Raw genomic sequence first — 22,866 nt, 5'->3', positions numbered from 1 at the left:
ACCAATGTTTTCTGGCTTTTGACATTTATATTTGTAAGTTTTTACCTCTTAAACAACGGAACCAAGCATTCCCAAAAACATCAGTGTGAGCTCCATCAATAACAGGTTCAAACTCCTCTGCAGCTCTGAGACATTTCAGCCTTGGATGGAAGACTAAACGGGACCAGGGGCCCAAAATATCAGCAGCCCCCCCTGGACTTCACCTACAAAATATAATTTAAAGAGACATTTCCAACAAAGAAGAGACTCAAAACGACCACAAAGAAATATATAAAGCATACAAAAAGACACAAAACAAAAAGAGAATCATAAAGTCTTTGTGTCTTGTTTCTATATAAGAGAGGTAGTGGGCCTATTGAAAGTCTGTGTCTTGACAGGCTTTTCACAATAAGAGACATCTTATGAAAAACAGCCCTCTGAGGGTTAACAGAAAGAAAGATTTGAACCTCCAACCTTCAGAACATGATGCAGGTACCATACCAGTTGAGCTGTGAAGACCATGGCAGATTTTTTGAAATTTTCAATCTACTGAAAATGCAGACGGCTGCTCTACATTTGCAGGTCTTCATGTCAGAGTTCCGGTCATTTAATAAATGAATAAATGTATAACAATATATTAAAGGGGTTTGATCATCTCTTATGTTTTTTTTTTTTGACCCTTAGAAACTTTTTTAATGGCTTTTAATTTGAGCCAATCTTATCTTTCCTATTATGGGTTTAAGTGTGAACAGTTTTCAGTGTGAACAGTATTCAGTGTGAACAGGTTTCAGTTTGAACAGGTTTCAATATGAACAGGTGTCAAGGGGAACAGGTTTCAGTTTGTGCACCAGGTTGATGAAGGTGAAGTTTCTGCAACTTCAGTCTGATCTTCTTTTTCTCTTTTGATCTTTAGGTCGAACCATCCTGGGGATGGTCAAGTGGTTAAGCATGTGGTCTTTCAACATCTGGACGTGGGTTCGATCCCCACCTGAGGTATGTCACACAGGAGTGAATGTGATGAATGTATGTGATTTCATTTCTCTGCGTGAACATTTCAAACGTTGCGTCCACAAAATCCATACGTTGTGTCGATTTCAACTTGCGAATTTCAGTATTTCTAGAACTATTTTCTTTTTCATGCTTTTGTTATCACTAGTCTGCAGGCTGTTCAACTGACTGCAGGTGAAATACGAGCTGATCATGTGACCTTCACCTGTTCATCTTTCAAAGAAACAAATCTATGACTATGATTTTGGTCAGTTCAACATATTTTAATTGCATATTAAATAAAATTTTCCTTTTTATAATTGCTTCATGTCATTTCTGCAAACCAGAGGAACAGAAAAACACATTTGTCAATAACAAAAAAATTTAAAAACACTATTATTCATTATTATTATATATACAGTACCAGTCAAAAGTTTGGACACACCTTCTCATTCAACTACTTTGAAGAATGTAAAATATAAAACATATTCTGGTTTGTTGAGCATTTGTTTGTTTACCACATAATTCCATATGTGTTCCTTCATAGTTTGGATGTCTTCAATATTAATCTACAATGTAGAAAAAAATAAGAAATAAAAATATGGATAAACCATTGAATGAGAAGGTTTTGACTGGTATATTTAATTCATTAATTTAATTAATTTATATATTTAATAATAATAATAACATATAATGATCTTTTTACATATATGAATGCTTAACTTAACAAATGTATTTATATTATTTTCGATTTTGTGATGAACCTTAAAATACATTTCACAAACAGATTATTATCATCTACAAACATCATGATGTGTTTTGTGTTCTTCATATTGCTGTGACGTAGGGAGTTCCTCTCCTGCGTGTCATGTGACGGCCACTACACGTCACATGACCAAAATGGCGAGAAACGTGGAGAAACAACAAGGGAAGCTGAACAGACTGTGGCTGCAGAAAGAGAGAGAAGGTAACAGCTGGCAGACATGACTACTACTGATACCAATACTTTAATTAGTCTGGTTTAAATGAAGGGAATAAGATAAGTAAGGGTTTGTATTTATTCTGAGTTTGTTCTTTCAGTCACTATTAAGTGTTATACATCATGATTCACAAGAACCTGCCCTTTCTCTCAGGTGTATTGCTAATTACCCATCATGCATTACCTTTACATTACAGTCATTTAGCAGACGCTTTCATCCAAAGAGACTGACAATAAGTGTATTCAACATAGGTATTCAAGAGAACTACTAGTCACCAGAAGTCATAAGTGCATCTCCTTTCTTAAACAAGCATCTAAGAGCATAAACCAGAGCAAAAAGTACAGAAACAAACTAATACCAATACAATAAGTGCAACAGACTAATATGAATACAATAAGTGCAACAGACTAATACGAATACAATAAGTGCAACAAACTAATACAATAAGTGCTCAGTGGAAGGCTCAGGGTAGTACTTCTTGTATTACCTTTGTGTGAGTATACCATATTTGACATTTAAAAAACACATATATTGAAAATGTGTTGAACTACTACCCCTTAGTCAACTTTTTGTTTTTGATATCAATGTGAACATATGTATTTTGGTGTTTGAAAAGTGGGGCCAACACACCTTTTTCCTCAGTAAGCTTCAGCCATTAATTGGAGTTTTCTTTTCAACCAAACACCAAATTGTCACAGTGGTTCCACCAGTTCCTTCCTACTTCCTGCGCTGTTTCCCTTCATTTTGACCTCAACTGCACACCTGTAAATATTTGTGCCACCAAAGTGGTACACATCTTTTAAAGTTTCATGACTGCATCTTGCACGGTTGCGACCCTATTGCAGGATCAACATCTGTCCAAAGACGGACAGACAGAAAAAGTACTCAAAACTGCCTCTGTGGTGGTTCTCACTACAGTGGGTGTCAGCAGTACCACATTTTGCCATGAAAATAAACAGAGAACAGACATACAAGCTGAAAATCTAAAGGTTCAGACACAGTTTAAACCTAGTCTCTATCATAAACAGTTTCAAATGTATTTAATGTTTTGTAGAAACATGTCTAGTGTAGCATTGACGCTATTCTCTGTGTTAGAGCTCATCCATGCTTTTGGTTTCTAAAAATTCACCTTGTTGCTCAGAGTAAATACTGAGCTCTATAAGGCACCTAAACTAATGTTTTCTCTCAATATATAATTTACAGAGGGACGCCTCAAGGATGTACATGAGCGGAGACCCAAGCTGGTAATGAAGAAGTATTGAATAACACTGGAAATCGTTACGCTTCACTTGAATAGTTTGTTTAAGCCATCCGTTTTCTTTTGCAGTCTACTCTTAATTCAACCTCCGCTGTGAAAAAGTGGATCCCCAGCATCAAGAAAGAAATAGAGTATTATTTGCAGGTGAGTGAATTGTTAATAATGTGTAAAATGGATTCCACAGAGAAGATTTGTGTCTAAAGGTAAATATCTGTTTTTGTATTTTCCCTCTCAGCAATCACAGCTGTCTCATTACCCAGAGAGGAAGATAGCCGAGTTCCAGCTGCACATGGAGGCTTTGGAGAAAGAGTACAAAAGATTCATCACCAAACTACGAGTTCTTGACCCCGCCTGCAAACATAAGCCGTGGACTCCTCGAGCATACTGCAAAAGAAGAGCAGACACACAGGAGTCTCCAAGTATCGGTGAGTGTGTTAAAGCTAATCTCTCACATACAGTACAGAGTTTGTGCTCTTATAAGTTAGATTTTTAATCATCATCAGGTTTTGACTCATTAAAAGAATAGTTCATTCAATTTTTTTTAGCTAAGACAAAGCTAAGGGTTGTTTGTCAGGACAGCACAGATTTTTGTCAGAGATTTGACCAAGTTTACCATGGCTGAATATCCCAACGAAGAGGTAGAAAGAAATGTGAATGTTGGAATTTACAGTTACACTTTATGTTCACATTTAAGGAGCCAAACATACATATCACCTTTAAGTCAAATTTAATTTAATATTCACACTATCAATTGCAGATTTGGTGTCCAATTTATTATGTGTTTGTGTTAGGGTTAGATAAGATAAGATAAGATAAGATAAGATAAGATAAGATAAGATAAGATAAGATAATCCTTTATTAGTCCCGCAGCGGGGAAATTTGCAGACTTACAACAGCGTAGCGTAAAGTGCACACAAGAGACATAGTAGAAGAAGACAAGCTAAAAATAAAAAATAAAAAATAAAAATAAAAATAAAATAAAACAAGTATTATAAATAAGCAATAAAAATAAAATAAAACAAGTATTATAAATAAGCAATAAAAATAAAAAAAACAGTAGAAAAAACAACAATAACTGAAATATTATATTTACAGACAGAGAAAAAAACAACAACTATTTTAACTATTTTTAACTTTTTTAACTATTATTGCACAGTGTAATGTGTAATGTATTGCACAGGGTTAGGGGTTAGGGGTTAACCGTAACCGTAACCCATGTAGCGTATCATTTTGAATGGGGTGCAGCAATCAGGCCTCCTGCTGTGGTGTCGTCTTTATCTTATGAAAAACTGTATATTTTGTACATTTAATACATTAAATACCTCAGTGTAGGTCTGTGCAATTAATCTGCATTTTATATTCAAATACAATTTTGGCTTCCAACTATTACGTAGACAAGGTTATGGAGATTAAATGGTTATTGCTCGCATTCGGTAATGATGCTCTAGTTCGGTTTTGTGTTATAAATAGTTCTGACCTTGTCCTCTATGAAACACGAACCTCGCCTCGTTGACTTTGTTTTCTAGGTGTGACTTTTTTGCCCTGTTATCACCGATCATATTTATGCAACCAATGTATGATTTATGATTAAATTGTTTACAAGATCAAACTTTTCTTTTAACCTCTAACCTCTTAGTGTTGCTCTCAAAGTGATCCAGGTCGATGCATTTAACTGTAAAATGTAGGCTTCTAATTGTTCCTTCTAAATGCATAATGCTTTAAAAGTTAATGAGTAATCATGTTAAATAATTGTGATATCAATATTGACTGTATACTGTATAACCTTTGTTTGCTATCACTCGTCTTAATATCCTTTTTTTCTGACTGAATTTCATTTTGGGTGAGCAATTCATTACAGACAGAATTAGCTAATCTTTCATCCCTCTTTGTATCTTCACTCTCATTCACAGATAAACACCCTCGGCCCTGCGAGTCACATGACAGTAGCAGTCAGTTGAGTGAAGGTGAGAGTGACTCGGCCAGCAGTTGGACAGGATGTCACAAACCCTCAGCCCCGGAGAGAAAGTCACCTGTCAGTCATTCGCAGAGCCGGTTTCAAACCCCTGTCCCCACCGACCCAAACTCAGAAACCTCAGACGCCGTCTGTGCAGACCAGGACCAGCCCCTCTCCTTTGACCACATGAGGCTGGCGGTGGCCGCTGCTGCGTTCAGAGGACCGCCACTTCAGCAAAGCTCTTCTCAAACACAGAGCCTGGCCCGGGTTCTGCAGGCCGGCTTGCCAAACCTGAGTAACGCTTCATTATTTTCAACCCAGAGCAGAGACACACAGAATGATGACGGCGAAACGATGAGATCTGTCGTTGGGCAGAAAAGTCTCGTCAAAGATTGTAATTCGGACTGTCAAGCAGCAGAAAGGATACCTGGGAAGTCACCCAACACCGGGACAACGGAGGAGAGGACCGGTCATGTCCTGGGACTAGACTGTTACTCTTCCTCTGATGAGGACACATGATGTTTTTGTAATCGTGAAATTAATGATCCATATCTTTCTACACTTTCTACACGACTGTCAGTCGCTTTGGAAGCGTCTGCTAAATGACTGTAATGTAATGTAATGTAGTATAACATGAGGACTGTGGATCACAATATGTTGATGGTAAAAATGGAATGCAGAAAAGCTGAATATTAAAGTCCTGCGTAAGGGAAAAGGTATGTGTGCATGAGTAATGTCATGCATTTCAGGTTGACAAATTCATTGCAATTTTCAGGCGCTACTCCATTTGTGCAATCAGTCATCGCAACCACATCGATCTCCATTATGCAGCAGAGAGGAGGGAGACTGCGTGATAAACCGACAGTAACTGACAGAGATACTTGCTGATTCAGTGATTCATTTTAGTCTCCTTGTCTCGTTGTGCGAACTGGAACAGCAGCATTAACAAAAAACGACCTGGTTAGACCCCACAACGCTACCCTCCCGCTTAACCCACCCAGTGCCGCCGCCCCTGCTGCTGCTGCTGCGAGGACCGCATTACACTTCTGGGAAACCGAGTCATCAGCTCGTAGACTGCACACACTCTGTGCAGTTTATGGTTGAGTTTGACGTGGTTACCCTTTTAGTTGGAGCTCTGTGTTCACACACTGCAAGATGGGTTTCCCTTTAAGACTCTGCAGGGGCCCTTGAAAGAGGAAATGAAACGAAACTTGTGCAACAGTGGACAGAGCAGAGGCCTGAGAGCTTCTGTTTGCAGGTACAAGAATAGACGCAAAAAAACACAAAATTTACTTTGACACAATATCCAAGATTGAAGTGATGTAAATCATGACAAAGCAGACAGAGTTTTAGCGTAGGCCTGTATGAGACAGCAATGATGCAGAAACCTCCTGCTGTTTGATTCTTAGAATGAGTGTCATTGTTGAAGTTAGAAAATGATGCAAATTAATCAATGCAACTAGGTTATATAGATTAACAGGAATGATGTCTAATGGAAACTGTTGCAACCACAGTGGAGGAGCAGAGTAATAGCTCTGTATCCTACGAAACGAACCCTAAACTGGCAGAAAGACCACAGCGGTATTAACCCCTCGCTGAGCAGAGAGGAGGAGCGCGGTGTATGCGTGCTCAGCTTTCCTGTAAGCTCATCTGTGAGGTATTGGTTGGGGTTAATTCTCACCTCCGTAAAGAGTCGCTGTCTCTCGCTACCGGCTTTTTCAAAAGTACTAAAAGCCAACGCTGAGACGAATGAGCCTTTTCATGTGGCAGCAGCATCTTCCCACCAAGAATACGCTGTGTGCTACTGAAACTGCTGTATCACTGTTTACTAACACGCTAAGCCTCATAAAGACAGATAACACGATGATAATACTACTCTTAATAATGCTTTTTTTTTTAGATACATATTCAGATTCAGGGCATGGTTCAGATGTGACACACCTGAGAGGAAATTACAAAGTATGTCACCTGCTAAACAACCTGTTTCATTGCATAGAAAATGCTTGGTAGGGGGGACTGTGTTTGTGGTTTCGTAATCTTTCCTTTCTTGTAATTTATGAAAAGGTCTCTTCTGACGATGCCTTGATGGTGGTTAGTGAGGTGGGGGTCATCTGAAACCTCTAGCTTCCTTTCTCTTCAGACAGCACTGCAGTTTTTTTTAAATGCACAGTGTAAAAGTTGAACAAAAAAGCACACGAAAGACCCAAACTGTGTGATAAAGCTCGATAAAGTTTTGTAGTTTATGCTAATATCATGCAGAAAGTACTTCTTGATACTATGCAGCACGGTGGAGATAGATGAGTTGAAGGTTTCTTGGTTTGTGTAAGTTCCCACTCAGGGTGGGAGGGGTTTGTGGGAGGCGAATGCATTGACAGCTGAAGTTTTTTAAAGAGGTTCTCAGACAAAACTACACACCTCCTTCATGCAGAGGCATCAGATGCACACACACAACTTGTCTAACTATAGCACCTGCACCATGAGCCATAACCACCAAAACTACCCGTTCCCAAAGGTGTACCTCGTGGATGGCGGCGGCGGCGGCGACGGCAGCCCGCAGCACTCCACAAAGCAGCAGAACATTGTGCCCTGCTGGACCTTCCCGCCGGCCCAGGAGAGGGAGAGGGGCCGTGGGAAGAGTCGGGGCTGGATGGGAGTCAGCCCCGGACTGGCCCTCATCGTGCTGATGCTATTCCTGTTGGTGTTTGTGGCCCTGGGGTTTGAAGCCTACCAGATCAACTGCATGCAGGCAGAGCTGAGAGAGATGAGAAAGGTGAGGATGGGATGCATATGGAAGAGAGCACAGAGAGGGATTTGTTCTGGGATAAGAAGATAATAATAATAATAATAACTGCAGAAGTTTGTGGAGATAAATAGTTTTGAGGTTGTAGAATGTGACTGCAGTGTGTAGATGAAAAGGTCAAGAGTTAGAGAAGTGATGTTTCTCCACTAGAGCTGCAAAGATTAATTGAGTATTTGTCAACTATTAAATTAATCACCAACGTTTTTGGATAATTAATAGGTTTGAGTAATTTTTTAACAAAAAAAAGGTAAAATTCTAAGATTCATAAATGTGAATATATTTATATTTATAATATATATATTTACTCCTCTATGACAGTAAACTAAATACCTTTTTGTCATGGACAAAACAACACATTTGAGGACTTTACTACTTCTTTAATTGAGAGAATAATCAACAGATTAATAGACATTGAACATAATCGTTAGTTGCAGCCATGCTTTTTGCAAAATAAGCAATGAAGTAATAATTGACTAATGGCTGCCACGAAATAATGTCAATATTAATAGTATTACTTTGGGTAGAATATCTCTGGTTAGTGTTGGTGTTAATGGGGACAAATGCTGCACGTAAAAAAAAGATGTGACTTCTCTCGCCTTTGCAAAGAAGAGGAGGTGATCGGGAGGTGTAAGGTGGGAGAGTGGAAAACACAGCTGGAAAGTTAACACTGCAAAGTTTTAATAATTAGCTTTTTACCATGCCATAATTTTGAAGAGTTAATTTACCTCACATTCTGCTTTGACATTTAAAAAATGCAAACCAGGGACTCAATCGTTCCATCCGTGGTCATCGGACCAGAGAGACAGGATTTCCTCCCTCTGATGTGCTCTGTGAGGGCTTCTAGAAGAAAGCGAGTGTCTGTGTGATGTGGTAATGAGATTTCTCTGTTTCTCTTTTGAAGGTTACGGCCGTGACTGAGTTTAATGGGTATCAGAAACAAATAGGTAAAATATAAACACCGTTCTCACTACACTTGAATTGTTCCCCAATGAAGTCAAAGAACTGGAGATGTGACTCTTATGTGGTTGTTTCAGGTCAGGAACCTGAGATGAACAAAGAAGAGAAAAAGGACAGACCTGCAGCACACCTGATAGGTAACATTCAGATAATAAAAATCTAACTTATACTCTTGATACTCTATCCTGCATCTGAATGAAAGAGGTGACATCCCTTTTCTCCTCTCTTGCAGGGCGGGTAGAAAAAGAACAATTCCCTAAGACTTTGCGATGGGAGTCTCTGGTGGGCCGGGCGTTCACCTCGGGGTCGGTGGAGTACAGGTTCAAAGACGGCGGCCTACAACTGAACGAGAGCGGACTCTACCACGTCTACTCGCGGGTGGAGATGATCTTCAAGGACTGTTCGCCCTCGTCCTCGTTCGTCCACTCCATGTTCGTGAGGAGAGCCGGGCGAACCTTACCTATGACCTTGATGGAGGCCAACAGAGCGGGTTTCTGTTCTCAACAGCGGGGGCACGCCTGGACCACAGAGAGTTACCTCGCCTCCGCCCTTCAGCTGGAGAAATCCGACAGAGTTTTTGTGAATGTATCGCACCCGCATTATCTTAGTCATGCACATTATGCCAACTTCTTCGGTCTCTACAAGATCTGAAGGCCTTGTGTGTTATAAAGTAGTAATGATGCTCATGTGAAAGCCGCCCAGAATGTCTCTGAAGCTTACTGAATTATTGTGTGAGTACTATACAATATAATTGCAATGAATAGCATGTTGTGAAATGGTCTGCAACGTTAAAAACCCTCTTCATTGCCAGCTTTAAGAATTGGGGGTGAAATTAATTGAAGTTCCAGACACATGCATAAAACAAATGTAAAATAAAATGTAGATAGAGTCAGTAAACACTAACAAACTGATTTAGTTGTAGCATTTTTAAATATTTATTTTATGGTTGGATTGGGGTCTGATCTGGTCTTAATGTGTGTACAAGGATAGAAATGAATAAAGATTTAATTTAAGTTGATATTCATGAACAGTGTTTTGTGTCTGAGCATGTAAGGAACACCCACACCAGTTTTGGTCATGACCACTGGAAAGTATTTAGATAAGTACACCGACTCAAATGGTGGTTTCTCAAGTGGTGTTTCTCCTGATGGTGGACTTGATTTCCATATATTCCACTGAGGTACAGCAGAAGTCTAAAAAAACAGGCAGGTTTGTACTGTGAAAAAAACAGTTATACACTCCAAAGAAGCAGAAATGTAAGGAACAAGAATCATTTTCTTGTTTTGATTTTTTAAAGTTAATAATTTAGCTTACAGACCACGGTGCATTTGCATCGTTGCAGTTTAACACCCTCATTGTGCTGTTCTGTCTCAGTACACCACAAACATTCATGTTAGTACAGTGCGAGGCGATGTGCAGGCTTGGGCACAGAGGAGGGGACCGAACGGTGGCTGGTTTGACGTCTGTTTCCTTCCTGTGTGAATATCACGAGGGTCTCACTTCTGTGGAAGTCGACTTTCTTTAAAAGAGTTTGTGCTTCTTTTAATCCACGTGGCTCACTTCTTACCTCACATATGTTCATGTCTTTCTCCAGACCTGGTGTGCAGGTGACATATTAATGTTTTTCTGTCATTTTGGGCTAAACCACAAATTACTCGCGTAATCTCCGTGGTTACTGAGCAACAGAACAATACTTTTTTGGGGGATTATTACAATACTGATTATGCAACAAGTTGTTTCATGAGGTGATATTGTGAAGTTGAGCAAGAGGATCCTCTCCCTTCATTTTTCATCTTTGTGATCACTTCGGGATGCAAATGAGCAAAACAAATAAGCAACATTTCACAAAAATAATCAATGGTGTGAAGGGTTTCTGTTCTGTTTCCTAAAGCCCACTTCTGGATGCAGGTTTACTTGACACCCTGGATGAGTAGCACCACATATTTGAGGGTGTTCAAGGTTTAAGTCAGCATCTTCATTAAGATAACTCTGGAATCAACAGACTTCTGTGGTTGCATCTTGTTCCAATCATCACTTTTTACTCATCACAATACTGGCTGTTTCAAAGCCCCCAAAATCTCACTTTTGACGTGGAAACCCTCAACCTCTGTAGACTCAAACGGGAGTTGTAAAAACATGTATCTGCTTCCCTACGGAAGCCCAAAACGACCATGATTCAAACCTTTTAACTATGTCTTTTTTTTCGGTTTTTTTCAGTTTTCATAGTGTAGGGCTCTTGTATTTTAGGACTTTTGTTGTTCAGGGCTACCGTAGTTTAGGGCTACCGTAGTTTAGGGCTTTTCATCGGTCCTGAAACATGTCATTGTCGAACATGTTGGAATCAGATAAGGCTGCCTGATCCTCTTATCTGGATCTAAATAAGATCAAATTTAAAGAGTTTCTAAAGGCTAGGAATATGGGGCTCTGTACCAGGATGAAATGTGCAAATTCCCATGTGAGTAACATTAGTGAGCTCATTAAAGTTCCATTTATCATTTTGGTGCTACTTCTTTTTTCCTTCCATCCCTCCATGTTTAAACAGCAATGTATTTACTGAGCTTTGAACAGTAAATCCAATTATTTTATGACCCTGTTTGCACAACATTTCATAAATTCTGTTGTATTTGAAGGCCAGAGCAAATGTTGCAAAGCAGTTTACTGAGCAAGTTTAAAACCCACACATAGCTTAATTTGAGATTTGAGAGATAACTGTGTACCTCAAGCTTCCTTATCCGCCAAATAGAAGACACAATATCTCATAAAGCCATCACATAAAGCATCTGAACAGGAAATTTATAAGTTTGCTAACCACACTCATGCTCTTGTGACATCTCTGCACAAGTTAATGATGAAAGTTTGCCCCTTGAATAACTCTGGGCCATGATTCACGTTAGAAACACTGATATTTATTTCAAGCATGAACATGGATTTGAAACACTGATTTAACAGATAGGTTTATATTTTTGCCCATTTGTACTTTACATCCTAATTTAAATAAAAATAAGAGGTTGTGGACAAAAACAACAGTCCTTTTTCTGTGTTCAAACAATATGATCGAACAAAGAAGGATCTTGAAATTGTCCATTTGTATATCTAAAATAAAACCTACGTTTCTAAGATACCCAATTGATTTGTTTAAATCTTGAACCACTTTTTGCACAGAATGAGGACTGTAGATTTTTTTACAGAGGAGAGGAGAAATAATTACCAATGCATATTTGGGCATGTGAAGATTGTTTTAAAGCAAACTTGAAATATAATAGATTTAGTTGAAGTAAAACTTGACACAGGCTCCAGTTAGTGGTAGTAAAAAGTACTCCTATCTAGATACTCCAGTGTACTCTGGGGCTGTTTTTTTGTTGTTGAGGGTTAGATTAGTAGTTTCAGTTAAAAGCCTCTGAAAACTGGGCGTAAAATCTGAAGTATTCCTCTACAACATTACACATGAAGAAAAACATCTTAATGTATAACATATTAAAAAGATTAACATTCAAAAACTCCTGTTGTTGTGCTTCATCAGAACTGTGTGGGTCTAGTTTCATTAGATCTGACCAAAGAACCCACCAACTGTCATCAGATTCTGACTCAAATGTTGTTCAAATCCTGATTTGTGCACCAAAGTATGTGACCTTTTCTTTTTCCATCTCAGCTCCCCCCAACTTGAAACCAGCAAGAATAAATCAGATATAAAGAAAAAAATGAAATACAGATAATACATAGCGACACTTTGAAAACTTTTGCAAGAAATTGTGTTTTTGTGTAGAATCCAATCGCTCGTAGGCAGAAAGTGATGGAGATAACATGTTTTCAGGGCTTTTATTCGAATACTACATATTTTAGATAATGGTGTGCTTCCAATTTTGTGGCGACATGACAACGTTGACCTGTAGAACATAAATCCAGGTCCTTAAAGTATCATGATTCCAAGTTTGGTGCAGGACCATCCTGTGCAGAACCCCAACCTTAAGCCCACCCAACATCTTTGGGATGAACTTGAACGCAGACTTTATAAACCCTTCAACATAAACGTTGGACTTCTCTAAAGGCTGAATGGGAGCAAAACCCTGCAGGACTGAAACCAGCAGAGTGGAGGACGATCAGTACACGTGATTTTATAATCAGCTGTTCAACAATCACATGTGGTGTAATGCATGTGTCCACATAGGTACACGTTTTACCATGTTGACAAGCTGCAGAGGACCCATGAGACAGGGAGGAAAGTGAAAGGAAACTCTGAGTACCATCTTCACCTTGTCTTTAGCGCCATCTACCAAATATTTATTGAATTGCATTTAATGTGACTGCAAGACGAGAGAACTCTTTGTAAATATCCATAATTTTTCTGCAATGTTATAGCTACTAATGTCCTGCTTCTTTACAATAAAAAACATATATATGTATATGTATGTCATCACAGTTCTTGTTCCTTAAGATGAATATTGGACAGGTTTACTCTTATTCTAGTCTCAAACTCTACATTATTCATCAGAGATTACTGCTGTTTAAACTTCTATTTCAGATTTGTTTCCTAACTGTACTTTTATCATCGACAAAAAATAAATGTTAAACTCACCACATGCCACAAATCTGCATAAATCAGCACTAAACAAGTCGGACCATCATGCTGGGACACTCTTTTTTATAATTTAAACCTTTGGACTAAAAAAAAATTATTTAATTATTATAATTATTTGATTTGAAATTCAAATCCCACCAAATCAGTTTTTTTAATTGTCATTATTTACCTCTGTAGTCAGGACTCTTAGCCAGGCGCTTAATGTAAATTATAAATTATACTTTCAGGCTTCTAATTTGGTGATGTTGGTCCGTCTTCTATGCCTTTCTGTGCTGAAAAGATGTTTTATATTTCACTCGTTGATTTTGTTAACTTAATAAAATCAAGAGAGGAGGCGCCTGGCAACTCGACAAAGCAGAGATTCTTGATTTTTCTGTTATTGTTGATTTCAGGAAATGTGCAGCCTAATCCTGGCCCAGTTGATATTACAAAATGTAATAGCAAGGAAGCTTCAGGTTTTAATGCTCCTGCTGATTTTAAATCAAGGGCTGGTCTAGGTTTTATCCATTTGAATGTACGCAGCTTAATTGATAAACTGGATATTATTCGTATTTGGGCATGCTCTTCTCGCTCTACACAACATCTCTGGGTTCTGTTATTCGCTCGCATGACTTCTCTTATCATTGTTATGCCAATGACACCCAGCTGGTCTTGTCATTTCCCCCCGGTGACACCCAAGTGGAGGCACGCATTGCTGCGTGCTTGGCTGACATCTCGAAGTGGATGGCGACACACCACCTGAAGCTCAACCTGGACAAAACCGAGCTACTGTTCCTCCCGGGGAAGGGTTGCCCGCACCGAGACCTGTCCATCACCATTGATGATGCCGTGGTGACGCCAACTCGGACTGCGAGGAATCTGGGTGTGACCCTGGACGACCAACTGTCGTTCTCAGCAAACATTGCTTCGGTCACACGCTCCTGCAGATTCCTCCTCTACAACATCAGGAGGATTCCCCCCTTCCTCACTGAGGAGACGGTGCAGGTGCTCATCCAGGCTCTGGTCATCTCCCGCCTGGACTACTGCAACTCACTACTTGCCGGAGCCCCGGCGTCGGCCATCAGACCTCTGGAGCTTGTCCAGAAAGCTGCAGCACGTCTGGTGTTCAATCGCCCCAAGTTCTCCCACACAACTTCCCTTCTCCGTTCTCTACACTGGTGCTAGCCTACAGGGCAGTGAAAGGAACAGCTCCTTCCTATCTCCAGGCCTTGGTCAAGCCCTACACCCCCGCCCGACCACTTCGCTCTGCTGCCTCGGGCGACTGGTTGCCCAGTCGCTCAGAGGGTCCCTCGCTCGAGGTCCCACCCGGTCACATGAGCGCATGTGGCTTGGGCCAAGGCAAGGGGTTCTGGTCTTGATTCAGAGATTAATTGCAACTGCGCAATGCTTGCACAGTTGCAATTAAAAAAGCTAAAGCTGAGCATTTTCTCAGTGAAACATCAAACAACCTAAACAATCCAAGACTGTTTTGGGAGACAATAAAATCTTTATCTGGAAATAAGAATGGTATTGAGCTCCCCCCTTGCATTGTCAAGGACTCTAATGACATCTCTGACAAAGCCATAATGCTTGACTGTTTTTGACAGTTCCCTGTTTGACACTCTAAACCATCTACATGAGAAATCCCCTGTTTGTTTTGGTCGTCAGGTAACTGTTAGTCAGTCTTTCAGTTTTAAGCCCGTTACTGTCAACGAGGTGCACAAAGCCCTTAAACTTTTAGACACAGGAAAACCGACAGGTCCGGATAACCTAGAACCATATTTTTTAAAGTTAGCTGCTGATTTTATCGCACCACCTTTAACATATCTTTTTAATCTCTCCTTAGTCTCAAACGAAATTCCGCTTATATGGAAGTCTGCCTTTGTTCTTCCCCTGTTAAAAGGAGGAGACCCCACACTTTTAAACAATTACAGGCTTATCTCCAAACTGTCTGTTTTAGCTAAGACACTAGAATCCCTCGTGAGTGAGCAACTTAAGGAGGTTTTAATCACAAACAATATTTTATCTGATTATCAATCAGGTTTTAGAAAAAAAACATAGTACAACCACAGCAGCATTAAAGGTAGTAAACGATTTTATTGAATCTTTGGACAACAAGCACCACTCTGCAGCCCTTTTTATTGACTTGTCCAAGGCTTTTAACACTGTCGATCATGCAATAATGAAGCATAGACTTCTTAGTATTGGACTGTCAGAACAAACTGTCTGTTGGTTTGGAAATTACTTATCAAACAGATCACAGTGTGTCCAGGCTGAAGGCATCACCTCTAGCTCTCTTAAAGTAATAAAGGGTGTGCCCCAGGGTTCGGTCCTAGGACCACTTTTATTCACAATTTATATAAACAGTATCGGTCAAAATGTGCCAAATGCAAATTTTCACTTTTATGCGGATGATACTGTTATTTACTGCTCTGCTCCGACACAGTATCAGGCTCTTTCTCAGTTGCAAAAGGCCTTTGATACTGTTCAACACAACTTTTATGAGTTGAAATTAATTCTGAATCCTGACAAAACAAAACTCATGATGTTTACAAACTCAAAGAAAAAGCCACTGAACCTTCCATCTATAATTACATTTCAGGGCAATGTGATTGATTCTGTATCCTCATATAAAAACTTGGGATTCTTAATTGATGATTCTCTCTCTTTTAAACCTCACATTCAGCAGCGGAGAATGAATACTTTCATGCTTATAATACTATGTTCTTTTTATAATATAATACCTATGTTCAGCTGAGGCTGAGTTTCTATTTCAGAAATAAGTCTTGCTTTTCTTTTGATGCTAAAAAGAGACTTGTTGCTGCTACTTTTATGTCTGTGAATGATTATGGTGATGTTTTATATATGCATGCATCTTCTCAATACCTTCATTCCTTAGATACTGTCTACCATGGAGCATTGAGGTTCATGACAAATCTTAAGGCCCTTACTCACCGTTGTTCCCTGTATGCTAGGGTTGGTTGGCCTGCATTGTCCATCCGTAGACTCAATCATTGGCATGTCCTTATTTATAAGGCAATTCTTAACTTGCTTCCATCTTATCTATGTAATTTAATCCATCAGGAAAATGCTGGAAGCTACCGTCTCCGCTCTGTGACATATTCGCAAGACTTACTCTTGCTATCTGTCCCCAACGTCCGTCTCGAAATGGGAAAAAGGGGTTTTAGGTTTGCTGCAGACTGATTTGGGTCTACGGGAGCTGGTCTCTTTAAGTGTTTTTAAAAATAGATTGAAGGAGTTGGAGGAAGGTTCATCTGGTTGTAGATGTTTTTGACTGAGGTATGTGCCCCTGTGTGATCTAGGATATGATGACCTGAGTCTTAGTTTTGGTTTACTCATGCTGTGATCTGAAATCTTTTTTTTTATTGTCTGTCACTGTTTTATGTTGTATGTCTGAAACTTTGTTTAATGTGCTGCTGCTGTCTTGGCCAGGACACTCTTGTAAAGGAGATTTTTAATCTCAATGAGGCTTTTCCTGGTTAAATACATTTTTCTGTTTGTTTCTCTGTTCTCAAATCTGTTCTGGTTTTGTGAAATACAGTTAATTTGACTAAAAACTTGCTGAAAGCTGAATGACAGAAGGAGAGTTCATGTTTTCTCCACCAACATAGACCAATAGAATATTTGAATTCATTTATTTCTGTTGTTTTCTGTTTAATCATAATTTACATGATGTTCATTTAGTAAATCATGGTTCCATTTAAAGCCAAATAACCACTGAGCAGGGTATGCTTTAGGGCAGGGCTACTGTGATTGACAGGTTGTTCCCACGTCGTTGTCCGGTCTTGGAGCCATCCATGTTTTGTTCTTACAACTTTAACTCTTTCACAGTGTGTTTCCCCTTTTATGAAAGACAATTATAACCTTCTAAAGTCTTCTACAGCATTCAGTTGTACTTAGCTCTTCCTTCTCTTGTCACTTCTGGTTGCCAAAATCCAAAATGGTGGCGGCCAAAATGCCCAACTCAAGGCTTCAAAACGGCAGTCCACAAACCAATGGATGACATCACGATCACTTCTCATATACAGTCTTTTCTCTTTTTCCATGTTGCTTAGCCTGCTACACTTTTCTGTGGTGCATCAGTGTTATACTGCTTTAATGTAGAGTAGCCGAACAGGTTGGTGGACAGGCAGGTGGATGTGTGTTTTGTGTGAGTGTGTGTGTGTGTGTGTGTGTGTGTGTGTGTGTGTGTGTGTGTGTGTGTGTGTGTGTGTGTGTGTGTGTGTGTGTGTGTGTGTGGTGTGGACTGCACATATGTCACATATGTCAATGTTGAGTCTAGATGGCTGGAGTGCAGGCTTTGTCGGCCCAGAACAGACTTCTTAATGAACTCTAGACCCTTTTGCAGCCGATGTCATCAGAAGTATTTGTGTGCATGTTGGCAGCGGAAGTGGCGCTTTGCACCAGACATCCAGATGAATTAACAAACTTTAAACAATGACTTAAATCGCTTTACATAGGAAACACATGCATGTTCTTTATATGCATCAATTCAAACTTTTCTCATGCAGATTTTGTTTCTTCCTCCAGATAGCGCCAAAGTACCAGATATACTTACTACACGCCTGAAACTCCTGTCACCTTTTTCTGCCCACTTGAGTTTCAAGTGCACCAAATTTGCACTGAGGCTGTTGAGCTGTCGTTAAATTCAATCCCATCCAGATTTATAATTAAGATAAAGAGCCTTAATTATTAATACAATATGTTTTTATTGTCCGGGTTGTTGTTGACTATGCTGTAGCACCAGCTGTTGGTCAGTGTTCAGTGTTACCTAGCAGCTACTTCTGTCTGTAAATGACAAACATGTTAGTAAAAGACTCACTACTGTGTTTGACTTTATCAACTGAACATACAAATTAATTTCATAGTTTTATTATTTTAATAATCTTCTGACTATTGTCGTCTATGTCACCTGTTTGCATCTAATATTCTGATGGTGTGAAATGACACCCAGAGAGCATTAAATGCGTGGTAATAAATTAAGTTTTAAATAACTTAGTTCGGGAACAATGACCACGCCCTGAACACCTAATTGTCTCTGCACAAAGTATTTAAGCATGACGGATCCATCCACTTCCTCCTTGACTCTGTTTCCTCATGACGTGAGAATCGCGAGACAAACACAACAAGAACCCAAAACCGCTTACCCAGCACCATGGACCAGGAACTCTTCCTAAACCCTTCCGACAACGAGCTGTTCGAAGAACACGAGCTCACCCCCGAAGTCCCGAGGCTCCAACCTTCTCCCACCATCCTTCGTCGCCAGCAACCTCGGCTACGTTCCACCATCCACGTTCCTCGTGGCTCCCGACATTCATCCCCGGACAACTCCGAGGCCGTCGGCCCCTCGCCTTCCATCAGCCCCAGGGGGAGAACTCGACTTCGGTGCGCGAGACATCGTCCCTCCCCGAAGCCGCTCTCCCATCCGCTCGAGATCCAGGCGCTTGAACGACGGGCAAAACCACCCTGACCCTCCTTCACCACGCCACAGCCCCAACACGTCCCACATCTCCAAGTGGACAGTCTCACGTCTAAAGAACGTACTCACCCAGCGCAACATCCCGTTCAATAAGTCCGACAGGAAAGCAAAACTTTTCAAACTTTTCACGGACTCCCAACATAACAACACTCAGCAAACCTCCCGAGCACTTCCGGATTCCCGCCGCCGCGTCAGCCGCTACGCCGATGACGTCACGACGCATCCGACGGCCGGGGAATCCCTGTCAGCCACAGCAGCCCCCCCAGAGGGCCAGGTCGTATCGCAGCAAACCCTCTCTGCACCAGAGACATCACATTCTGCACTCGTTTTCCCCCAATCTACACTATCAACCCATGCACATGCATCCTTTCATCCCAACATCCTACCGCAGCCTTACCGCAGCCTGCCTCCATCATTTCCCCCACCATCCACCATCCATCATCCCAAAACCAGCCACCAACCAGCCAACAACCACCGGCCTTCTCCCCAAAGGGGTAGACAGGAGAGGCAGACCAGTCCTCTTCCAGGGCGGGAGAATGGTCTGCAATAACTTCAACGATTTAGGATGCAGCACCTCTAGCTGCCGCTTCCTCCACACCTGCTCCTTCTGCGGAGGTGCCCACTCCAGACCAACCTGTCCCCACAACCCCACCAAGCACAGCCTCTGTAAGTACCTCAATACACCAATCAAGGTCCAAGCTCTAGCTTCCGCCTTACAGAACCACCCAGACCGCCAGTTCACCAGCTTCCTAATACAAGGTTTCACACACGGCTTCCACCCAGGTTTGCAGGTTAAACCAGAACAGTCCTATACATGCCATAATTTGAAATCCGCCATCTCCGAGCCCGACATAGTTGACATACTCCTGGCTCAGGAAGTCAAAGACTCTTTCATGATCGGCCCTCTCCATAGCCCACCTTTCCCCATATTCAGAATCAGCCCCATTGACAACCTTCTGTGTGGAGTTTGCATGTTCTCCCCGTGTCAGCGTGGGTTCTCTCCGGGTTCTCCGGCTTCCTCCCACAGTCCAAAGACATGCAGCTTAGGTTCATTGAAGACTCTAAATTGCCCGTAGGTGTGAATGTGAGTGTGAATGGTTGTCTGTCTCTATATGTCTGCCCTGTGATAGGCTGGCGACCTGTCCAGGGTGTACCCTGCCTTCGCCCATTGACAGCTGGGATCGGCTCCAGCACCCCCGCGACCCTTAACTGGATAAGCGGTAACGGAAGATGGATGGCATAGCTACTAGGAAACACTCAGGAAAAAAGAGACTTATAATAGACCTCTCATCCCCCCACGGCTCTTCCATCCCAAGCATCAATAGCCTAATCCCGAGCCCGGACTACTCCATGCAGTACACCACAATCACCAACGCCGCATCCCTCATTCGCCTCGCAGGTCAAGGAGCCTGGTTGGCTAAAGCGGACATCATCAGCGCCTTCAAAGTTCTTCCGATCCACCCCGAATTCTGGCATCTTTTTGGCGTCCATTGGAAAGGCTCTTATTACTTTGCAGTGCGCTTGACCTTCGGGTGCAAGAGCAGCCCAAAAATCTTCGACTGCTTATCCGAAGCTCTCTGCTGGATCCTGATCAACGTCCATAAACTTCCGTACGTCATCCACCTCTTAGACGACTTCCTCACCGTCATGCCACCTTCCTCACCCCCAGCACACGGCCTCAACACTTTAACCTCAGCGTTCAAGGAACTCAGCGTTCCTCTGTCTCCAGAGAAAACCGTAGGCCCCAGCACCTCCCTCGAATTCCTCGGCATCACCCTCGACTCAGTTTCACTCCAAGCATCCCTACCTACCGAAAAAATCAATCGGATCTCCTTACTCATTTCAAATTACCTCCTGGCCCCCAAATGCACCAAACACCAACTCCTTTCACTGTTAGGCCACCTCAACTATGCCATCCGCATCATCCCCCAAGGTCGATCCTTCTTGTCCCACCTCCTTTCAGTCGCCGCCTCTGTCCCAAATCTCCATGGCCACGCCTCCCTGGACAAAGCATGCAAAACAGAGCTAAAACTGTGGCACCAGTTCCTCTCCTCGTGGAACGGCATCTCTTTATTTTACGATGACCACATCACCAAGCCAGAAGACATCCAGCTGTTCACAGACGCAGCCCCCTCCATCGGCTTCGGCGGCTTCTACGACAGCAAATGGTTTTCAGCCGCACGAATTCTCATCCCTCACCCCTTCTTCGGCAATCTCTGAAATGTATCCGGTAGTCATAGCAGCCATTCTTTGGGGCCGGGAATGGTCCAAAAAGACATCATCAACAAAGGACGGTCACATTGTCTAGACATAATGCAGTTCATGCATAGACTCACCTTGGTTTCGGCCCAGCAACAATTCATCATCCGAGCCTATCACATCCCAGGTCACAAAAACTCCATAGCCGACTCACTTTCTCGTTTCTCTTTACAGAAATTACATTACATTACATTACAGTCATTTAGCAGACGCTTTTATCCAAAGCGACTTACAATCAGTAGTATATTACATATCATTCACCCATTCACACACTGATGACAGGCTACCATGCAAGGTGACACCATCAGACTCTAACTAACATTCATGCAACATCCAGTCCACACCGATGGCAAGCCTTCGGGAGCAACTTGGGGTTAAGTGTCTTGCCCAAGGACATATCGACTGCCGAAGCCGGGTATCGAACCACCGACCCTCTGATTGGAGAACTACCTTACTCTCCACTACGCCACAGCCGAAATTCAGACGATTGGCGCCAGCCGCGGACCCTCTGCCAACTCCGTTCCCACCGTTTTCAGCCACCATCTTCAACTGACCCCGCTACTAGAACACCTAATCTCTGCCTCCCAAGACGCCATCCTCAACAGCGTCGCCCCCAGAACACTCTCATCATACCTCACCGGATGGAATAGCTTTAAAGCCTTCCACGCTTCCCTCGGCCTTCCATTCCCCTCACTCGACGTCCTGACCCTCACGAACTTCATCACGTTCGCCCATTCACTCCTCAAGATCAAGCCTTCCACTATACGGGTCTACATAAGCGGAATCAACTTCTTCGCCAAACTTTCCTCAGGCACTCCTTGTCCAGCTGCGTCCCACTCACACATCACCATGTTACTCAAAGGTCTCCGTAAAGCCGAACCACACCCCACGCCTAAACGTCTGCCCCTCACCTCGGACCTCCTTACCCGCTGCATCCAAACACCCCGTTCAGGCTACCTATCTCCCTTCATGGACAAAGCATTGGAGTCCATGTTCTTGCTGGCCTTCTTCGGCTTCCTGCGCTGCTCGGAATTCACCGCTCAGAACTCTGACCACCATCCATCGCAACACGCCACCATGTCCGACATCTCCATCCACCATCCGGACACCATCATCTACCACCTCAAACGCAGCAAGACCAACCAGTCTGGTCCGCCCCAGCCCATCTACATCTTTCGACTAAACTCATACCTAAGTCCATTCGAACCCATATGTGACTACATAAGCGCAAGATTAGCCAGCGGAACTTCTCCACAGGACCCGCTTTTCATCACAGAGACAGGCAAAGGAGCCACAAGAACCTGGTTTCACCACCACTTCCGCCAAATCCTCCATAAATCCGGTATACACCCGGAATATTACTCAGGCCACTCATTCCGCATCGGGGCCGCCTCCACCGCCTCAAGCCAAGGAATCCCCGACCACGTCATCAAGATCCTCGGCCGCTGGTCGTCCCCCGCGTACCTCACCTACATCCATTCCAACCTAAATGACATCAGAAACGCACATCGGCACCTGTCCTCTTGAAGCTGTCTTTTGGGGACTCTGCGCCACCTGACCTTCCGGAGAGACAGCCCCCACCCAAGAGTCTCCAATCCCCCTGTTCCTGCCAGCCACCGGACACCATCGCTCTCCTC

The 22,866-nt window shown here is 42.1% G+C and overlaps 2 protein-coding genes and 1 pseudogene across 2 annotated transcripts; all 3 read left to right on the top strand.

Annotated features, from left to right (window-relative positions):
* The first annotated feature begins 1,842 nt into the window (after positions 1–1,842).
* si:dkey-86e18.1 (uncharacterized protein LOC557342 homolog) lies at positions 1,843–5,866 on the top strand. Its single transcript, XM_054603363.1, has 5 exons — positions 1,843–1,933; positions 3,150–3,190; positions 3,274–3,348; positions 3,440–3,629; positions 5,115–5,866. The coding sequence occupies exons 1-5, from the start codon at positions 1,858–1,860 to the stop codon at positions 5,675–5,677; spliced, it is 945 nt and encodes a 314-aa protein (XP_054459338.1). The 5' UTR covers positions 1,843–1,857; the 3' UTR covers positions 5,678–5,866.
* A 1,722-nt stretch (positions 5,867–7,588) lies between these two features.
* faslg (Fas ligand (TNF superfamily, member 6)) lies at positions 7,589–9,898 on the top strand. Its single transcript, XM_054603289.1, has 4 exons — positions 7,589–7,928; positions 8,860–8,902; positions 8,993–9,052; positions 9,148–9,898. The coding sequence occupies exons 1-4, from the start codon at positions 7,596–7,598 to the stop codon at positions 9,564–9,566; spliced, it is 855 nt and encodes a 284-aa protein (XP_054459264.1). The 5' UTR covers positions 7,589–7,595; the 3' UTR covers positions 9,567–9,898.
* Positions 9,899–19,176: 9,278 nt separating this feature from the next.
* Positions 19,177–21,782, top strand: LOC129094770 (uncharacterized; annotated as a pseudogene).
* Positions 21,783–22,866: the final 1,084 nt, after the last annotated feature.

The sequence above is a fragment of the Anoplopoma fimbria genome, chromosome 8 (assembly GCF_027596085.1).
Source record: "Anoplopoma fimbria isolate UVic2021 breed Golden Eagle Sablefish chromosome 8, Afim_UVic_2022, whole genome shotgun sequence".
Lineage (NCBI taxonomy): Eukaryota > Metazoa > Chordata > Actinopteri > Perciformes > Anoplopomatidae > Anoplopoma > Anoplopoma fimbria.
The sequence above is the reverse complement of the archived record's forward strand: the minus strand, read 5'-3'. Positions and strand labels throughout refer to the sequence as shown.

Excerpts from the sequence above, each read along its gene's own strand:
- si:dkey-86e18.1 (XM_054603363.1), top strand. The coding sequence starts at position 1,858 with ATGACCAAAATGGCGAGAAACGTGGAGAAACAACAAGGGAAGCTGAAC. Across the intron at positions 1,934-3,149 it reads GCTGCAGAAAGAGAGAGAAG|AGGGACGCCTCAAGGATGTA; the intron begins GTAACAGCTGGC and ends TATAATTTACAG. Across the intron at positions 3,191-3,273 it reads ATGAGCGGAGACCCAAGCTG|TCTACTCTTAATTCAACCTC; the intron begins GTAATGAAGAAG and ends TTTCTTTTGCAG.
- faslg (XM_054603289.1), top strand. The coding sequence starts at position 7,596 with ATGCACACACACAACTTGTCTAACTATAGCACCTGCACCATGAGCCAT. Across the intron at positions 8,903-8,992 it reads TGGGTATCAGAAACAAATAG|GTCAGGAACCTGAGATGAAC; the intron begins GTAAAATATAAA and ends TGGTTGTTTCAG. Across the intron at positions 9,053-9,147 it reads ACCTGCAGCACACCTGATAG|GGCGGGTAGAAAAAGAACAA; the intron begins GTAACATTCAGA and ends CCTCTCTTGCAG.